The sequence below is a fragment of the Pseudorca crassidens genome, chromosome 3 (genome assembly GCF_039906515.1).
Source record: "Pseudorca crassidens isolate mPseCra1 chromosome 3, mPseCra1.hap1, whole genome shotgun sequence".
Classification (NCBI taxonomy): Eukaryota; Metazoa; Chordata; class Mammalia; order Artiodactyla; family Delphinidae; genus Pseudorca; species Pseudorca crassidens.
In genome coordinates, this window is record NC_090298.1 from 148,445,687 (window position 1) to 148,460,660 (window position 14,974).

The window sequence follows — 14,974 nt, forward strand, 5'->3', positions numbered from 1 at the left end:
AACTCTGTAACTGAGAGCAGTGGAGAGCACTGTACCTGAGGGGGCAGCAGAGGGAGGACACACGTGGGTCCTGGTGAGGTTCATGGCTGTCCGAGTGGTCAAGCCCACCTCTAGCTTCAGGAACCCAGCACAGACATCACCCATCACCTGCCTTTTAAATTCAACCCCCGAAAATGCTTACTTTCTTTAACCTCAAAACAAATTTACATGCACATGGAGATAAGGCATGTAGACAGGATCATGGAAGTCTTTGCTTCCATGAAGAAATATGCGCCCTCCCATTTTAGGTGAAACTCAAGCACTCTGAGTCTTTCATCTTCCTAGTTTTGACAGGGACCTGAGTATGAAGAACTGTTTCTGTACACCAACAAAAACAACAGCACAAATGCAATGATGAGTCGCGGCCAACTCCCAGCCTCAGCATCCAAGCCACAAAAGGGAGTGGTGCGGACTGTGGCAAAATGTAGGCCGAGTCCTCATGAAAAGGGGCAGATGTCACTAAGTTCCTCCCAGCATCTGCCATGGTGGAAGGAAGGTCAGAGCTGCCAAATATTCCCTTCACGGGAGCAGCTGGAAATCCAGGTGTGGCGGAAGAACAGGCAGGCCGGCATTTGTTCTGAGTTCAGCTCTGCCCCACGCCTGCTGTGTGACCCTCGGAATGCCCTTAGCCTTTCTGGGCCTTTCATAATAGAAACAAGTCCACCTTCCTTGTAAGGTGTGATGAGGACCAGAAGTAAGTATAAGAGATAAGGGGAAAGACATGGCCTCTGTCCATGGGACTGCAGTGAGAAGGTGCTGGAAGACAGAAAGAGGACATCTGGGTCAAGTGACCCAGAGCAGATGGCTAGACATTGAAAACAGGAGTTACAAACTCAAATGCCTTCAGGACCCACTGTGGAAAGGGAATGGGTGCAAGGCAGCGATAATAATAATGGCGACAAACAGTTACTAAACACTTCACTCTGTGCGCCAGACTCTGCTGATATTCAGGCAACTACCCCTCACCAAGAAAAACAAAACAGCTTTGAGATTGCTTCATCTTACAAATGAGGAAGCTGAAACACAGGAAGTAACCTGCACAAGTTTAAAAGTCAAGCCAGGAGTGGTGACAGTGCAGAGTAGCTGGGGAGCGCACGCACCACCTGAAGGCAGTAAGCGCACGTGTGTGCACGTGTGTGTGCCTAAATCCAGGTACACATGGTGCCAGCCAACCAAGCACGTGTCCCAATAGGGCAGACTTTTTAAGTAAACAGTCCTTATTTGCCAGGACCCGTCACCACCCCTACACTCCCATGAGGTGATGGGTCAGCGGGAATTCTGCCCATCAGGGTGGTTAAGGCCAGCAGTGCCTGTGACCGAGGCTGCTCAGCTTCCTCAGGGACTGTGGAGCCAGGGCCCTAAGGTTACAGTCTGGACGGCAGCACCCCGACAGGGCACGGAGGCAGAGGGGAGTGGACACACGGCCAGGAGTTTGGACTCTGCGGTGCCTTTCCAGACTGTTCTGAACCTCTGTGCCCCTTCCTGTCATGTGGGAATAATGAGATTTCATAAGTATCACTAAGGGATGCAAAAAGAGGTGTGAGCTGTTCCCCACAAAGGTTATTAGGACTGTGGTAACTCAAGGTAGCTTTTCAAGTGACCTCCCACTCAGAGTGGGGTCACGGCCTCTCTCGGGCCAGCTTTCAGATCACTTCTTACACTGAAGGAGCATCTCAAGCAGAAGCTGAAACCTAGCACCCCTCTAGCCAAAATCAAATCCCAAGGGTGGGTTTGGTGGTTGTGGTTGTGTTTTTTTGCTTTTGTTTTTTACCATCTTTATTGGAGTATAATTGCTTTACAATGGTGTGTTAGTTTCTGCTGTATAACAAAGTGAATCAGCTGTACCTATACATATATCCCATATCCCCTCCTTCTTGCATCTTCCTCCCACCCTCCCTATCCCACCCCTCTAGGTGGTCACAAAGCACCCAGCTGATCTCCCTGTGCTATGCGGCTGCTTCCCACTAGCTATCTATTTTACATTTGGTAGTGTCTATAAGTCCATGCCACTCTCTCACTTCGTCCCAGCTTACCCTTCCCCCTGCCCGTGTCCTCAAGTCCATTCTCTACGTCTGCGTCTTTATTCATGTTCTGCCCCTGGGTTCTTCAGAACCTTTTTTTTTTTTAGATTCCGTATATATGTGTTAGCAGATTGTATTTGTTTTTCTCTTTCTGACTTACTTCACTCTGTATGACAGATTCTAGGTCCATGATGGTTGTGTTTTTAATAAGAAGTAGTTGCCCTCTTTTAAAAATCAGGAGTTTCCACGGAAAAATAAATGTGGATTTCTAGCACCTTTGGGAAGATCAGAGGATCTGTCAAAACTGAGCCCATGTTCCCAAACGGCTCCAGTCGAGTTGAGCTGAGGAGCGGCTGCCCCCTAGCTGGGCCACGTGCTCTCCTGATCACTGCCGTCCCCACTGGGCTTGCTTCCAATTTTAGGTCACCTGCCTGGACCCTGTGGATGTTTGAGCTTGTAACCCCAGCTCGAAGTAGAATTTCCACCTCAGGGGGCCGGAGAGGTCCATAAGGGAGGTAGACAGGACCTCCCCGACCTGACAGGGTGCCAGTGTGCTGCTCAATCATGACCCAGTATCCTCGGCTTCCAGAAAACTCCGCTTAGCTCTCTCCCAACTGTATTTCCATTGAGGACTGGACTTTTAAACAGGATTACAGATGCTTCTCTGTTGCCAGAGTTTATGTATGGGCTGTCCTACAAACCTGAAAAGACAGAGACCTAGAAGAAGTCCAGGCTCGCCTCTTCATACCCAGGCTTTCCAGAGATGAATCCCCCAGCCTCCAGGGGCCTTGGTGTTTCTTGGGAACAATAAGAACCGTTTCTGAAAGATACACCCAGCAGTTTGCCGAGGCGGCGTGGCCAAGCTCTGGGTTTGTCCTGCCGTGGACCACTCTGAGCCAGCCCTGGCCTAGGGTGGGCGTGTCTGAGGCTGGGTCCTTTCAGATGTGAGATTCCCATCCTCACTGGAATCAAAGCCGTGATGAAGCAGTAATCCTTCAGGTGGGTCTGCAGAGACAAAAATGGAGAGAGGCTCAGTGCCCTTAGTTTTGCGTTTGGAGGTTTCCTGGGATCTGGGGGCATCTGCAGGAAGATACTGCTCTGAGAATAAGACGGAGCTCTTACAAAACCCTGAGGCACTGGTTTTGTGTCTGGAGCGCTGGCCCCAAGCTGCTGTCTCTCTGTCCTCCGACCCAAGCTGCCTGCAGTTTTGTGTGGTGCTTTGATGGATGGAAAGAGATCAGCAGCCTGGTTTTCTGGAAAATTCTATCCCCTTTTTTCACTCTCCTTATGTTTTCCATTCTCCCAGCCCGAGGAAATCCAGTTCGCAAACCTTACAGTAATGTGATGTTAATTCTGCTCGTTTAAAGAAAAAGATGTCAGGAAATGGGAACCTCCCACTTCTTATAGCTGCTGTAACTCATCTTCATTGCCCACCCCATGTACTTCAGTTCCCCAAGAAGCCTAACTCTTTTGAGCTGGAGGAGAAGCTCCAGCATTTGGATGAGTTATAGCTGCTGGGAAAGTCTCTCTCCTCCCATGTCGAACTTGGGGGTAATTTGCAGTCTCCCCTGTGTATCGCCTTCATTTCCGAGTTATCGTGGACCAGGGCTACCAGGATTTATAAGATGACCGGCTGAGTTGCAAGAGAGTCAGGCAGGGAGCAGAAATCCAGTTTGAGAATCTCCCAGCTCTGTCAGATCTCAGGGGAGGGATTCTGAGGGGTATTTGCACCTGTTTTCTCAGCAGGATGGAGGAGGGAGGTGAGGAAGGCCATGACCAGGAGCACAGAGAGAGCAGACAATGCGAGGCTGGGAACTGTTTCCTCCACACCTGCCCACAGGTGTGGGCATTGCCACCCCCGCACACCCAGTCCCTATTTGGGAAGAGGGCAGGCAGGCAACCTGTATCGAGCCCTTGGGTGCCCAGTTGAACTTTACTTGCTCTGAACCATCCCTATAGGAGGCTTCACCCCCAGGGGAGCGTGAGTCAGGCCAGAGCTGCACAAGGAGGGCACTTGAGAGAAGCAGTAGTACCAGGGACTCATGGAGCACTATGTCCCTTTCAGTGCTCTGTGACCAGGAGCAGTGGCCTCCCCTCCCTGGGCCTCAGTATGTCCAGCAGTACAATGGGCCAGCTGGTCCATCTCTCCTGAGCCCTCAGTTCTAACAAGCTCAGGGTGCTCAGCCAGTTAGCAGCTGTGTCTCCACCTACGGGTCTCCTGTTCACAGAACAAGGCCCCCCAGGATGTTTGCTGGGGAAGCTGCATTCTTCCCTCAGCTTCTGTAACTCCATCACTTTCTGCTCCAGCCAGCCAGCTGGGGCTACCTTTCAGGCCTGAACATCTGGGTGGTCTGTGGAGACCCCCCGCCGCTAGCAGCACCTACAGTTCTGCAGGACGTGCTTGCTGCTCAGTTATCCCATCCAGCCTGCCGCGTGGTGGCTGGGGGTCGGAGGGAAGAGCCCGCTCTCAGAGCTCGAGGGCAGTATTGGAAATGGCAGCACCGAGACTTGAAAGGACCGAGCCCACTTAGGAAAACACCACGTTCCAAATCCTGAATTCTGCAGAGCAGTAATAGAAGGGATGGGCATCCACATCGTCAAAGGAACATTCACTTGGGAAAAGTGGTTCACTGGAGGCTTTTCTATGTGCCCAAAAGCATGGTCTCCAATCCCAGTGCTATCGGCTGTGTGACTGTGGGTAGGTTACTGAGTCTCTCTGAACCTCAGTCATCTCATCCGTAAAACAGCACAATGATAAAAATAATGCCCGTCTGATGGGCATTGTTTGGAGGATCTGATGTGATTCTGTTGGTCAAACCCCTCACGTGGTGCCTAGTACATAATGAGTGCACAAACTGTAGTAACTAGAAAGGGTCCATTTATATCAGGGATCTCAGATGGTGAAAGCGTCGAAGGTTCTACAAATGCCTCACCCCGTAGGGAGCAGGCATGTTTTGTATTTTCCTCCAGCTCTCCTCTTGAGAATCACTACTCAGTGAGGGTATCCGTGGAAGAGAGAAAATAAGTTTGAGAACCATTCGAAACCTGCCAGTCCCCGGGGCATTGAAAAGACAATTGTACTGAAAGACTTCAAATGCTACACAGTCTGTTTCACACAGGTAGTCCACCCATCCACACCCCGTGGGGGTGCTGGGCTCCCTGCTTCCTGAGGCACAGGTGCTGAAGACCAAACATCGGGAAGCCCAAGGTAGAGCCTCCACCAGCCAGTCCTCGGGCCAGGGGGCACTTTAGAGTCCCCAGCTGGCTGCAGGGCCCGCCACTCCCTCCCTGCGTCCTGACCTGTTCTGTCCCCTCCTTCCAGAAACTTGAGTAACAACAGGATCAAGGAGGTGAGAGAGGGTGCCTTCGACGGAGCGGCCAGCCTGCAGGAGCTGATGCTGACAGGGAACCAGCTGGAAACGGTGCATGGGCGCGTGTTCCGTGGCCTCAGCGGCCTCAAGACCTTGTGAGTTCCCAGGGCCTGGGCCAAGGCCAGAGGGGGGGAGATGGGAGAGCAGGGGCATCAGAGGGGCTGTGAGGGCTGGCGGGCAGCGGACTAGGCTCGGGCGCTGTCCTGGCCTGCTGAATCCTGGAGCCGGAGAGACATTAGACATTTCCAAGCCCTGGATGGGAAAGAACGTAGCATGCTAAGCTCCCCCCAACACACACACACACACACACACACACACACACAGACACTAAAAGACACTAGCCCTAGTGTATACACAGGTGTAGATTCATACCAGAAACAGGCACACACTCACACATGTACACAAACATAGGCATTACACGTGTCCATGAAAATGGCATATAGACACACATGGAACATGTGGATATACACAAACAAGCATGTGCGTATAAGCACACACACACAAGCTGATGTCCACAGCCACATCTTGATTCTTCCCTCTCCTCCCCAAAATATACATACATACACTAACCACCATACGACATACATATGTACACGTACACACGCATGACACCTGCTTCTACTGCAAATACAGCGTCTGCAGCCCAGAATGTGCATACACGTTTACAGGTGGCCCCAGTGGGGACCCAGGCCCAGCCATCACAGGACAAACCTCAGCAGTGTGACTGGTCTGAGCTTGGATTAGGCAGAAGCATCCCACCGCACACACACACGCACACACACCAGTGTGGCACAGTCATAGGAGGGAAAGGATGACACCTGTGCTTGCTCACCCCACCCCTCTCCCTGCAGGATGCTGAGGAGTAACCTGATCAGCTGTGTGAGCAATGACACCTTTGCTGGCCTGAGTTCAGTGAGGCTGCTGTCCCTCTACGACAATCGGATCACCACCATCACCCCCGGAGCCTTCACCACGCTCGTCTCCCTGTCCACCATGTAAGTCCCCCTGGACCGCACTCATTCAGGGCTCCCCTCCTGCAGACCTCTCCTCTCACAACACCCTACTATATTTGGCCCAAGGTCATCTATCCATCTGTCAACTTAAACACTTGGCAGCCTCCCTCCATGTGCCAGGCACCATTTGCTACTGAGGAGTCACAGACGTGGACCCTCCTTCCTGGAGCTCACAGCATAGCGAGTTGCCACAGAAGGGAGGTCCACAGTGATGTGAGAGCCTAACATAGGCTTTGTCGAGGAACACTGGAGCTATGCTCTGGAAGGTGAGTGGGAGTTGGCTTGTTTGCGAAAGCAGGAAGTGTATTTCTTTCGGCGGGAAGAGCACGTGCAAAGGCCCCGTGCTAGGTTGAAGCAGAGCAGATATGCAGGACTGAGCAAAGTCCAATGTGGTCATAGTACAGAGTGGGCAAGGCTGGAGTGGAGACCAGGGCCAGGCTACAGGACTGCTGTGGGCCATTTTGGTCTTTATCCAAAACACATCAGGAAGCCACAGAAGGTTTTAAGCAGGCCAGTGACACAACGTGACGGGGGTTTTAAATTGATGTCACTGACTGCCTAAACGTGTATCGGAACCAGTTAGAATCTAGCTTTCTGGACGAATCTCTCTGCCCACAATATTCACTGTATTGGTAAGGGAGGCGGTTTAGAATAATGGTGAAAGCTTTGGGCTCTAGAGCGAGATTTTCTGGGTCCATATCCTGGCTTTACCTCCTGTTAGCTGTGTGCCTTGGAAGAGTTACTTCATCTCTCTGTGCTTTAATTGTCCCTTCTCATAATCCACCTCGTAGGATTGTCATGAGGACTGAATTTGTTAATATTGGTAAAATGCACAGCAGGGGCCTGAGATATAAAAAGTACTCGGCACATGTTAGCTTTTACGGTTTCTCACAGTATTTCTATGGGGCTCTGTTACCCTTAGTTGGTGGTTCATTTTTCCTTCCCTTCCCTTCTCCAAAGACCCTTGGGAAGACAGAAGAGAAAGGCCATTGCTGCATCTCCTGTTGCTGCCCGTGGTCATGCTCCCATACAGCCACCCCACTAGCGATAAAAGCCAAAGTTACAGAACGTCCTAAAGGCCCCACGTCTAGCCCCTCAGAACCTCCTTGCATTCCAGCCCCACTGACCTCACTGTTCTGCGCACGCCCCAGGCCCACTTCCACCTTAGAACTTTGCACTGGCTGTTCCCACTACCTGGAAAGCCCTCCCCCTGGCTCCCTCCCCTCCTATTATTTGCTCAAATGTCAGTTGCCTCAGCCCCATTCCACCCCTCTGCTATCACCCCCAGTTCTTCCAGCCTTGCTCTTCTAATTTTTTCCATAGCACTGACCATTTCCTAACATACTGTACTTTTTGTTGTTAATTACATATTGTCTGCCTCCCATCAGCTGGAGCATACGTTCCAGAAGGATGAAGTACGGGGATATATGACTGTTTTGTTCACGCCTCTATCCTCAGTGCCTACACCTGACCCTGGCACTAAGCCCGTTATATAATGGTTGAATAAGTGGATGAGTTGAATGAATGAGTGACATGAAGATAGAGGACAGTGGGTTAGAACTAGCATGGGTGGGTTGGTTGATCTCAGCCCACTTCTCACCCCTCCTGGATGCCTCTGCACTGGGAATCCAAAGACACGAACGATGCCAAGAGGGCTAGTGTCACAAAGCATGAAGGGAACCAGCTCCGAAAGGGGAAGGAACTTGCCCACCTTCTCACAGCTACTGAGTGTCAGAGCCAGAATCAACCCCAGGAAGGACTGACTCCCGAGACCTTAATTGCCATGTCAAACCGCAGCCCCTCAAGGGCTCTCCAGCCCTCTTCTGTAACCTCCCTAAGTTTTAAATTCCTCATTTGTGAGATGAGAATACTGTCCCCTCCTTCCTAGGGTTGCTGTGACAAGTCTGAATGAGAAAATGGATTTATAAAGCGCTCAGCCTAGTTCCTGTCCTCTAGAAAACCCTCAGAAAGTGATAGCTGCCCTCATCCCTCCACCTGTCCCATCACTGCATCTGACAGATTCGTATAAAGTGCCTATGCCGATGTCCTGCTAGCTCCTGGAGACACAGAGCAGGACAGACAGACCTGGTCCCTCCCCTCCGGGAATTGAGAGTCCAAGGAGGGAGGGGTTCCCAGCTCGGATGGATACTGTGGAGGAAATGAAGGGGAATGACGGGGGAGAACGGGACAGGGCAGAACTTTTCATTTCCCTTGAGATGAGGGGCTTCTTTGAGGAGGGGTCATTTAAGCTGAGGGCTGAAGGAAGAGGAGGGGCCACCCAGGCACACCGTAGAGAAATTGATCCCCGGCGGGAGGAGCAGCACACGTGAAGGCTCTAAGTGTAAGAAAATCTCTGGGGAGGAATTGAGGCAGTTCACACAGCTGGAGCTCATCAAACAAAGGCGAGACGGATGGCGACTGTATCCATCCGCGGAGGTCTGGAATGAGACCCTTGCAAAGACTGCCTCCGCGTTTTAGGAGAGAGTCTGCCTTCCTTTTCCCAGACCTTCTACCTCCTTCGTCCTTTCTCCTTCCCCTGAACCGGAAGCAGACCTGCCTGGAGAGCCAGGCCCTAGGCTTGCAGACCTGGATCCCAGGACCGGCTCCCACGGGACAAGGGTAGAGGCTAACCATTCAGAGAGGGCCCTTCTCTCCTCCCAGAAACCTCCTGTCCAACCCCTTCAACTGCAACTGCCACCTGGCCTGGCTCGGCAAGTGGTTGAGGAAGAGGCGAATCGTAAGTGGGAACCCCCGGTGCCAGAAGCCCTTCTTCCTCAAGGAGATTCCCATCCAGGACGTGGCCATCCAGGACTTCACCTGTGAAGGTAAGAAGGCTGGGGGCGGGGCAGGGGAGCAACACCTGGGAAGACAAGGACGCTACACGAGAAAAGAGGTGCAGGCAGGCGGTAACTGCAGGTCAGGACCCCCCGAGATCTGATTCTCCTCTGCCCTCAGCATGCAGCCCGAGCTCTGGAGGGCTCTGCAGGCCTGCTTCTAGCCCACATGACTCTGTCGTGCAAATTAAGAACAGGTGCCTCTTTCTACAGACATTTGACCTCCATCAGTCAGAAATCTGTCGTAATATACTGCTTTTGTTAAAACGAGGTACTTTACAGCCATCTGTGAAGACACTGTTGTACCAAATATCTTAATCTGCCGTATCCACAGTGAGGTTGGCGCCCATTAGATGGTGGGGCACCCTTGTGCAGTACGCTACCTACACAACTGTACATGGGAGCCCTGGGCCGAAGTTTTCCTGCCTGCATCATCATGAGGCTGAGAGTATGTGCTCATGAGAAACAGACTTCAGGATGAGCTTCTGGGAAATTCCCGTCACTGGCTAGGCAGTACGAATACCTGAAGATTCAAGGCTTTGAGTGTCAGGATTCCAGAGGACATTATTTGTTTGCATAAATTCAAGCCAGCACAATTTTTACTTGGTCAACTTTAGGTTATCTAGAGACGGATGAACTGGTTTGTAGATTAACTGAGGTTAAGGTATAATGGGGGCTTGGGGACACATTGACCACGCCAGAGGGATTGTATAGTGGGAGGTGTGGAGAGAGGGAGGAGAAGGAGGCGAGTAGATAGGGCCCTGCCCCTACCCTGACCGCTCCTTCAGTCAATTTGGCTTATCCAGATCTGGTTAACAGTAACCTCTTCCATATCTAACACCTGGTTAATCAAGTTTTTAGCGTCTTTGTTTTATGTTAAATGTGGTAGAAGATGGGCAGCCCTATTCCCCAACCCAGGTGCATCTTCTTTCCCTTCCAACCACGGATAAGACCAGCAAGCTCCTCATTCCCACTTCTGGCTCGAAGCGGAGGGCTTCCCTTTCCTGCAGGCAGCTGGGTCGGGGAATGGGCCTCGCAGCCCTGCGCCATACTCACTCCCCGGCTCTCCACAGGCAACGATGAGAGCAGCTGTCAGCTGGGGCCGCGCTGCCCCGAGCAGTGCACCTGCATGGAGACGGTGGTGCGATGCAGCAACAAGGGGCTCCGCACCCTCCCCAAAGGCATCCCCAAGGACGTGACGGAGCTGTAAGTACCCCCCACCACCACCGACACCCCGTAATCCCGCCACTACGGGCATCCGTCACACTTCACCCCTGCAAGCAAGACAGCCTGGGGATGCCCTACCTGAATGGGTCCCAGCAAGGTGGTGTCAGAGCCTCAGCAGGGGGCAGGCAGCAGCTTGCACGGGGACAGGAAGCTCCCCTCCCCAAGCTTCTGCCTGGCAGGTGACGAGTATCTAGAGTACAAGTGGGAGGGCCGTTGTCTCGTTTTCTCTATCACCCCCAGTCCCCTGCTCTGCGCCGTGCCTTCTAGATTCCCACATAGTCCCTCAGTCTGACACCAGAAACAGCACAGGATAATCGTCAAAACATGGGCCCACAGGCACTATGGCTTAGCAAGCGCTTCTACAAATAGGATCCTGTTCTACCTTAAAAACACCCATTTTACAGATGAGACCTTAGTTCTGGGTTCTGCTCACTCTTCACCCAGGAGCCTTCTTATTCCATAGCCCAAGCTCCTGACACTAACTCCTCAGGGGTTCCTCCTGCCCCAGAAGCTCCCAGTTAAATGAAAGAGAGGCCCTTCTCTTCCTGAAGGGCTCTTACTCTTGTGGATAAAACGTTATTTCTGCCCCCGGGGAAGCTCAAAGAGTCCCACAGGCAGGGCGGCCTCTCAAGAATGTCCCAGGAGCTGCGCAGCTGCGGCTGGGTAAGCGCCACGCACTGGCACAGGCATGCGAGCCACGTTCAGTCTCCCGTTCATTCACTCAACACATATTTGTTGGGTGCCGCTTGCGTCAGGCACTCTGCTAACACTGGAGAGACAGCGGTACACAAAACAGGCATGACCCCTCCACGCGTGGGCTCACGGTTTCGTGGGGGAGGTTGACATTCACTCAGTCATCTCAGAGGCACATGTGACATGACAGCCGTGAAAAGCGCTACAAAGAAGAGGAATCAAGGTTGCTATGACATCCGAAAGTAGGGAGATTTGACTTCGATGTGAAGATTGGAGAAAGCTGCTCTGGGGAGGGTGGCGGGGGTGGAGCTGGAATCTAAAGGGCAAGGAGCGGATGATGGGAAGGGAGGGAGGCTGCCCGAGCTGAGGCCCTGTGCTGGGAGGGGGCAGAGCCAGGAGGGGGGCTGGCGGAAACCCAGAGGGCCCGGCCGGGGCACGCCACCGCCCACCTCTCACTCTGGCCCTCTCTGCCCGGACCCCAGGCACACCCCCTCCTCTGGGCCAGCTTAGCACACGCCCTCTGGCTCTGCCAGTGCTTCATGGGGTGGAAGCTGACCACGCTCTGGTCTAGAATGGCTGAGAGGTTCCTGGGTATGTGTTACAGCTCCCGGCGTCTCCTGACACTCAGCGAGGCTGTAACAAGGGCTGCCAACCCAAGTGAAAGAAGGAAAAGTCGGGATAGTCACTAAAAAGTCTGTCAGCCCTGGGTTTGGGCTGGGGCCGTGCCCTCAGAGATGTGCACGAGCAGCAGTGTGATGAGCTCCACGCCCTTTCCCGGCTGGGCTGGGCTTGGGGTGGGGACTGCAGGAAATGACCCAGGTACATGCCTCCTTCCTGGGCTAATTGAGTGCCAAGTGTCACGTGTCAAAGAGAAGACAATGCCATGAAAACAGGCCCTCGGACGCTTTTCCCCAAAGCTCACGAAACACAGATTGAAATGACAAAGATAATTGGCCGTAATTATAAGGTAAACTTCAGGGCTTTGGGAGGAGACCTGATTTCCTGCTTTGGAAATGATGGTGCTTCCCTGTGCCAGACGTGGGTTCCAGAGCTCGCCAAAGAGGGCAGCCCTCACCCCTGTTCCCAAACCACCTCCTGGAGGGGAGAGGGAGTATCTGGGGAGGGCAGAGGGAGGCAAGAAAAGAGACGCCAGAGAAAGTGAAAGCTGGCAGGCCCAGAAAACTGGGGCTTGGAGGTCGTTTGTTCAGGGACACTGGCTGAGTCCAGATTCAGTGTTTCCAGCACTGGCTTTCCAGCTCCCTTGGCTTCATTAGTTATCTCAGGCAGAGCTGCCAACTTACAAAACAAAATTAAGTTTAATTCGCTGAGAAGGGGTGGGGAGATGTGTGTGTGCATGTGTGTGTATGTATGAGTGTATCTGTGCATGTAAACAGATGAAATGCAGGCTCAGAGAGGTTAAGTATATACATATGTATATATATATTCAAACTGTATTGAATAATTCAAAGGTATTAGAGCCAGGCACCACTCCAAGGCTTTCCACAGAAAGTCCCATCTAATCTTCATAATCACTTCAAGGTGGTGATTATTAGCAACCTCATTTTACAGATGAGGAAACAGAAGCTCAGAGAGGGTAATTAATTTGCCCAAGGTCACACAGCTATTAGCTAGTGGAACCTGAATATGAGGCTCAGCTGCCTGACTCCAGAGTTGCCCGTGCATCACCCCAGGCCCCCAGTCGGACTCCTGGCTTGGAGTTGGGGCTCCTGGAAGGTGGCTGCTCTCCGCCTCCTTCACCATTCAGTAGGTCGAAGAATTCTTTGTGCGGCCCTCGTCAGCACCACAAAGCTCGAAACAGAAATGGGGAACAATCCATTCAACGCTCCGTGTGGATTTGCACGTGAGGCAGCTGTGTCCTCGTGTGCTTGCGCTGGGGCTGAAACAGAGCATTTAAATGCAGATCAACACAAAGGTTGACCTGCTGGAAATGCTCTAGTAGTTCTAAGTCTGGCAGGGCAAGAGTGCAGTCTTCTGAAAGGGTCCCTCCGGGGCCTGGGCTGCAGGCTAGAGGCAACGTTGGAGTTCAGAGTGTTCATGAAGGGCTTCCTACAAAGAGCGCTTTCTCACTCAGCCGCGTCTGCATTTCTGAAGTGAAACCTTTTGATCCCGCATCTTCTGAGCCTCGATGCCAGGTCGCCAGGGACATTCTGCACTTAAAACAGCTCCCTCGCAGCTCCCACTTGGCTCCGCAGTGCCAAATGCAACAGCATCTGGAGAGTTCTGGGGTCTTCATCACACAGACGATGTTTCTTGAGCATCTACTGTTGCCCGCTAGTGTACAAGGATGCTCTAGTGAGCAAAACAGACATGGTTCTGCCCCATCATCACAAATTCACATAAAGGATGTCCCCAGTGGGTGCGGGGGATGGTATCAGGGAAGCGATGCTCAAGCAGAGGCCTGAGCATCTATGTGAGGTAACTAGACAGGGAGGGAGAAGAGGAACCAGCGGGGGCAAAGACCTGCCCCCGTACCAAGCGGAACATGGGGCGTTCGAGGAGGGGTAAGGTCACTGGAGGTGGAACCAGAGGTCAAGGCAGAGTTTGCTGTAAGGTGAACCAGAGAGGCAGGCAGGGACTGCAAGGGTTAATTTCGTGTGTCAACTCCACCACGCTGTGGTGCCCAGTGGTTTGGGCAAACATGAGCTAGATGTTGCCGTGAAGTTACTTTGTAGATGCATCAACATCTACAGTCAGTTGGCTTTTGAAGGAAAGGAGATTGCCCTTTCTAATGTGGAGGTGGGCCTCATAAAATCCGTTGAAGACCTTAAGAACAAAAAGCTGAGGTTTCCTGGAAAAGAGGGAATTCTGCCTCCTGACTGTAACATAAAAGTCCTGCTTGAATTTCAAGTCTGCCTGCCTGACCTTCCTTAGAATAAATTCTCTCTCCCCCTCCCCCTCCCCTCCCCCTCCCCTCCCCTTCCCCTCCTCTTCCCCTCCTCCTCCCCTCCCCCTCCCCCTGTGTATGTATTAATATATGTGTATATGTAATATATTCGTATTTCCCCTTGGTCTGTTTCTCTGGAGAATCCTGACTGGTACAGGATAGACCACAGAAGGCTTTGCAGGATTTGAGCATGAGTTGGGTAGCCCTTCTCCAACAAGCAGTGGAAGACAGGGAAGGATTTTAAGCAGGGAGAGAGGCCGATATAATCAGCATAGTCCTAACCAGAGCCAGGCTAGAGCCCAGGGCGCCTGGCATGGTAGGCTCCAGAATCATCTGTGTCATGTTGCCCATCCTCCAGGGTCCTGAACCTCCCTGTGTCAGATGAGGATGCTGTCAGCATCCCTGAATCCCAGTGGTCATTTGTGCATTTATTCAACTGTTTTGCAAGTGCATGCATTTGTGGAGCGCGGCCTGCCCTGCAGATGGAGCTGGGCCAGGCCAAGGGCACTCCTTGACACCACTGCAGGTTTTTGTCTTTTTAATCCAAGGTCCTGTGAACAGCCTTTCACCACATTCATTCATTCATTCAACAAATATTTGAGGCCCTACCATGAGCTGAGCACACTGTGCTCCGGGATACAGCAGGAAACAAAACTGGCAAAACACCCAGCTTCGTGCAGCTTACATTGTAGTGAGGGCTGACTTCTCGGGCTCTGGAGTCCAACAGATGTGCGTTTAGATCCCAGCTCCTGAGCTCCCTGTTTATACCTCTCTGCGCCTCAGTGTTCTTGCCAACAAAATGGACAAATATACCCAGCAAAATACACCCCCCAATGCCAGCGGATTAAAGGAGATAACAGACCAGAGTCTT

At 52.2% G+C, this 14,974-nt stretch overlaps 1 protein-coding gene across 1 annotated transcript in view; it reads left to right on the forward strand.

The window, feature by feature from the left end:
* The window catches only part of SLIT3 (slit guidance ligand 3), a 609,763-nt gene that overhangs the window by 522,795 nt on the left and 71,994 nt on the right, over positions 1-14,974 (forward strand). The window contains exons 17-20 of the mRNA XM_067732892.1: positions 5,383-5,526; positions 6,283-6,426; positions 9,106-9,269; positions 10,352-10,484. Coding sequence (XP_067588993.1) covers positions 5,383-5,526; positions 6,283-6,426; positions 9,106-9,269; positions 10,352-10,484 — 585 coding nt within the window. The remainder of the gene's footprint in view (positions 1-5,382; positions 5,527-6,282; positions 6,427-9,105; positions 9,270-10,351; positions 10,485-14,974) is intronic.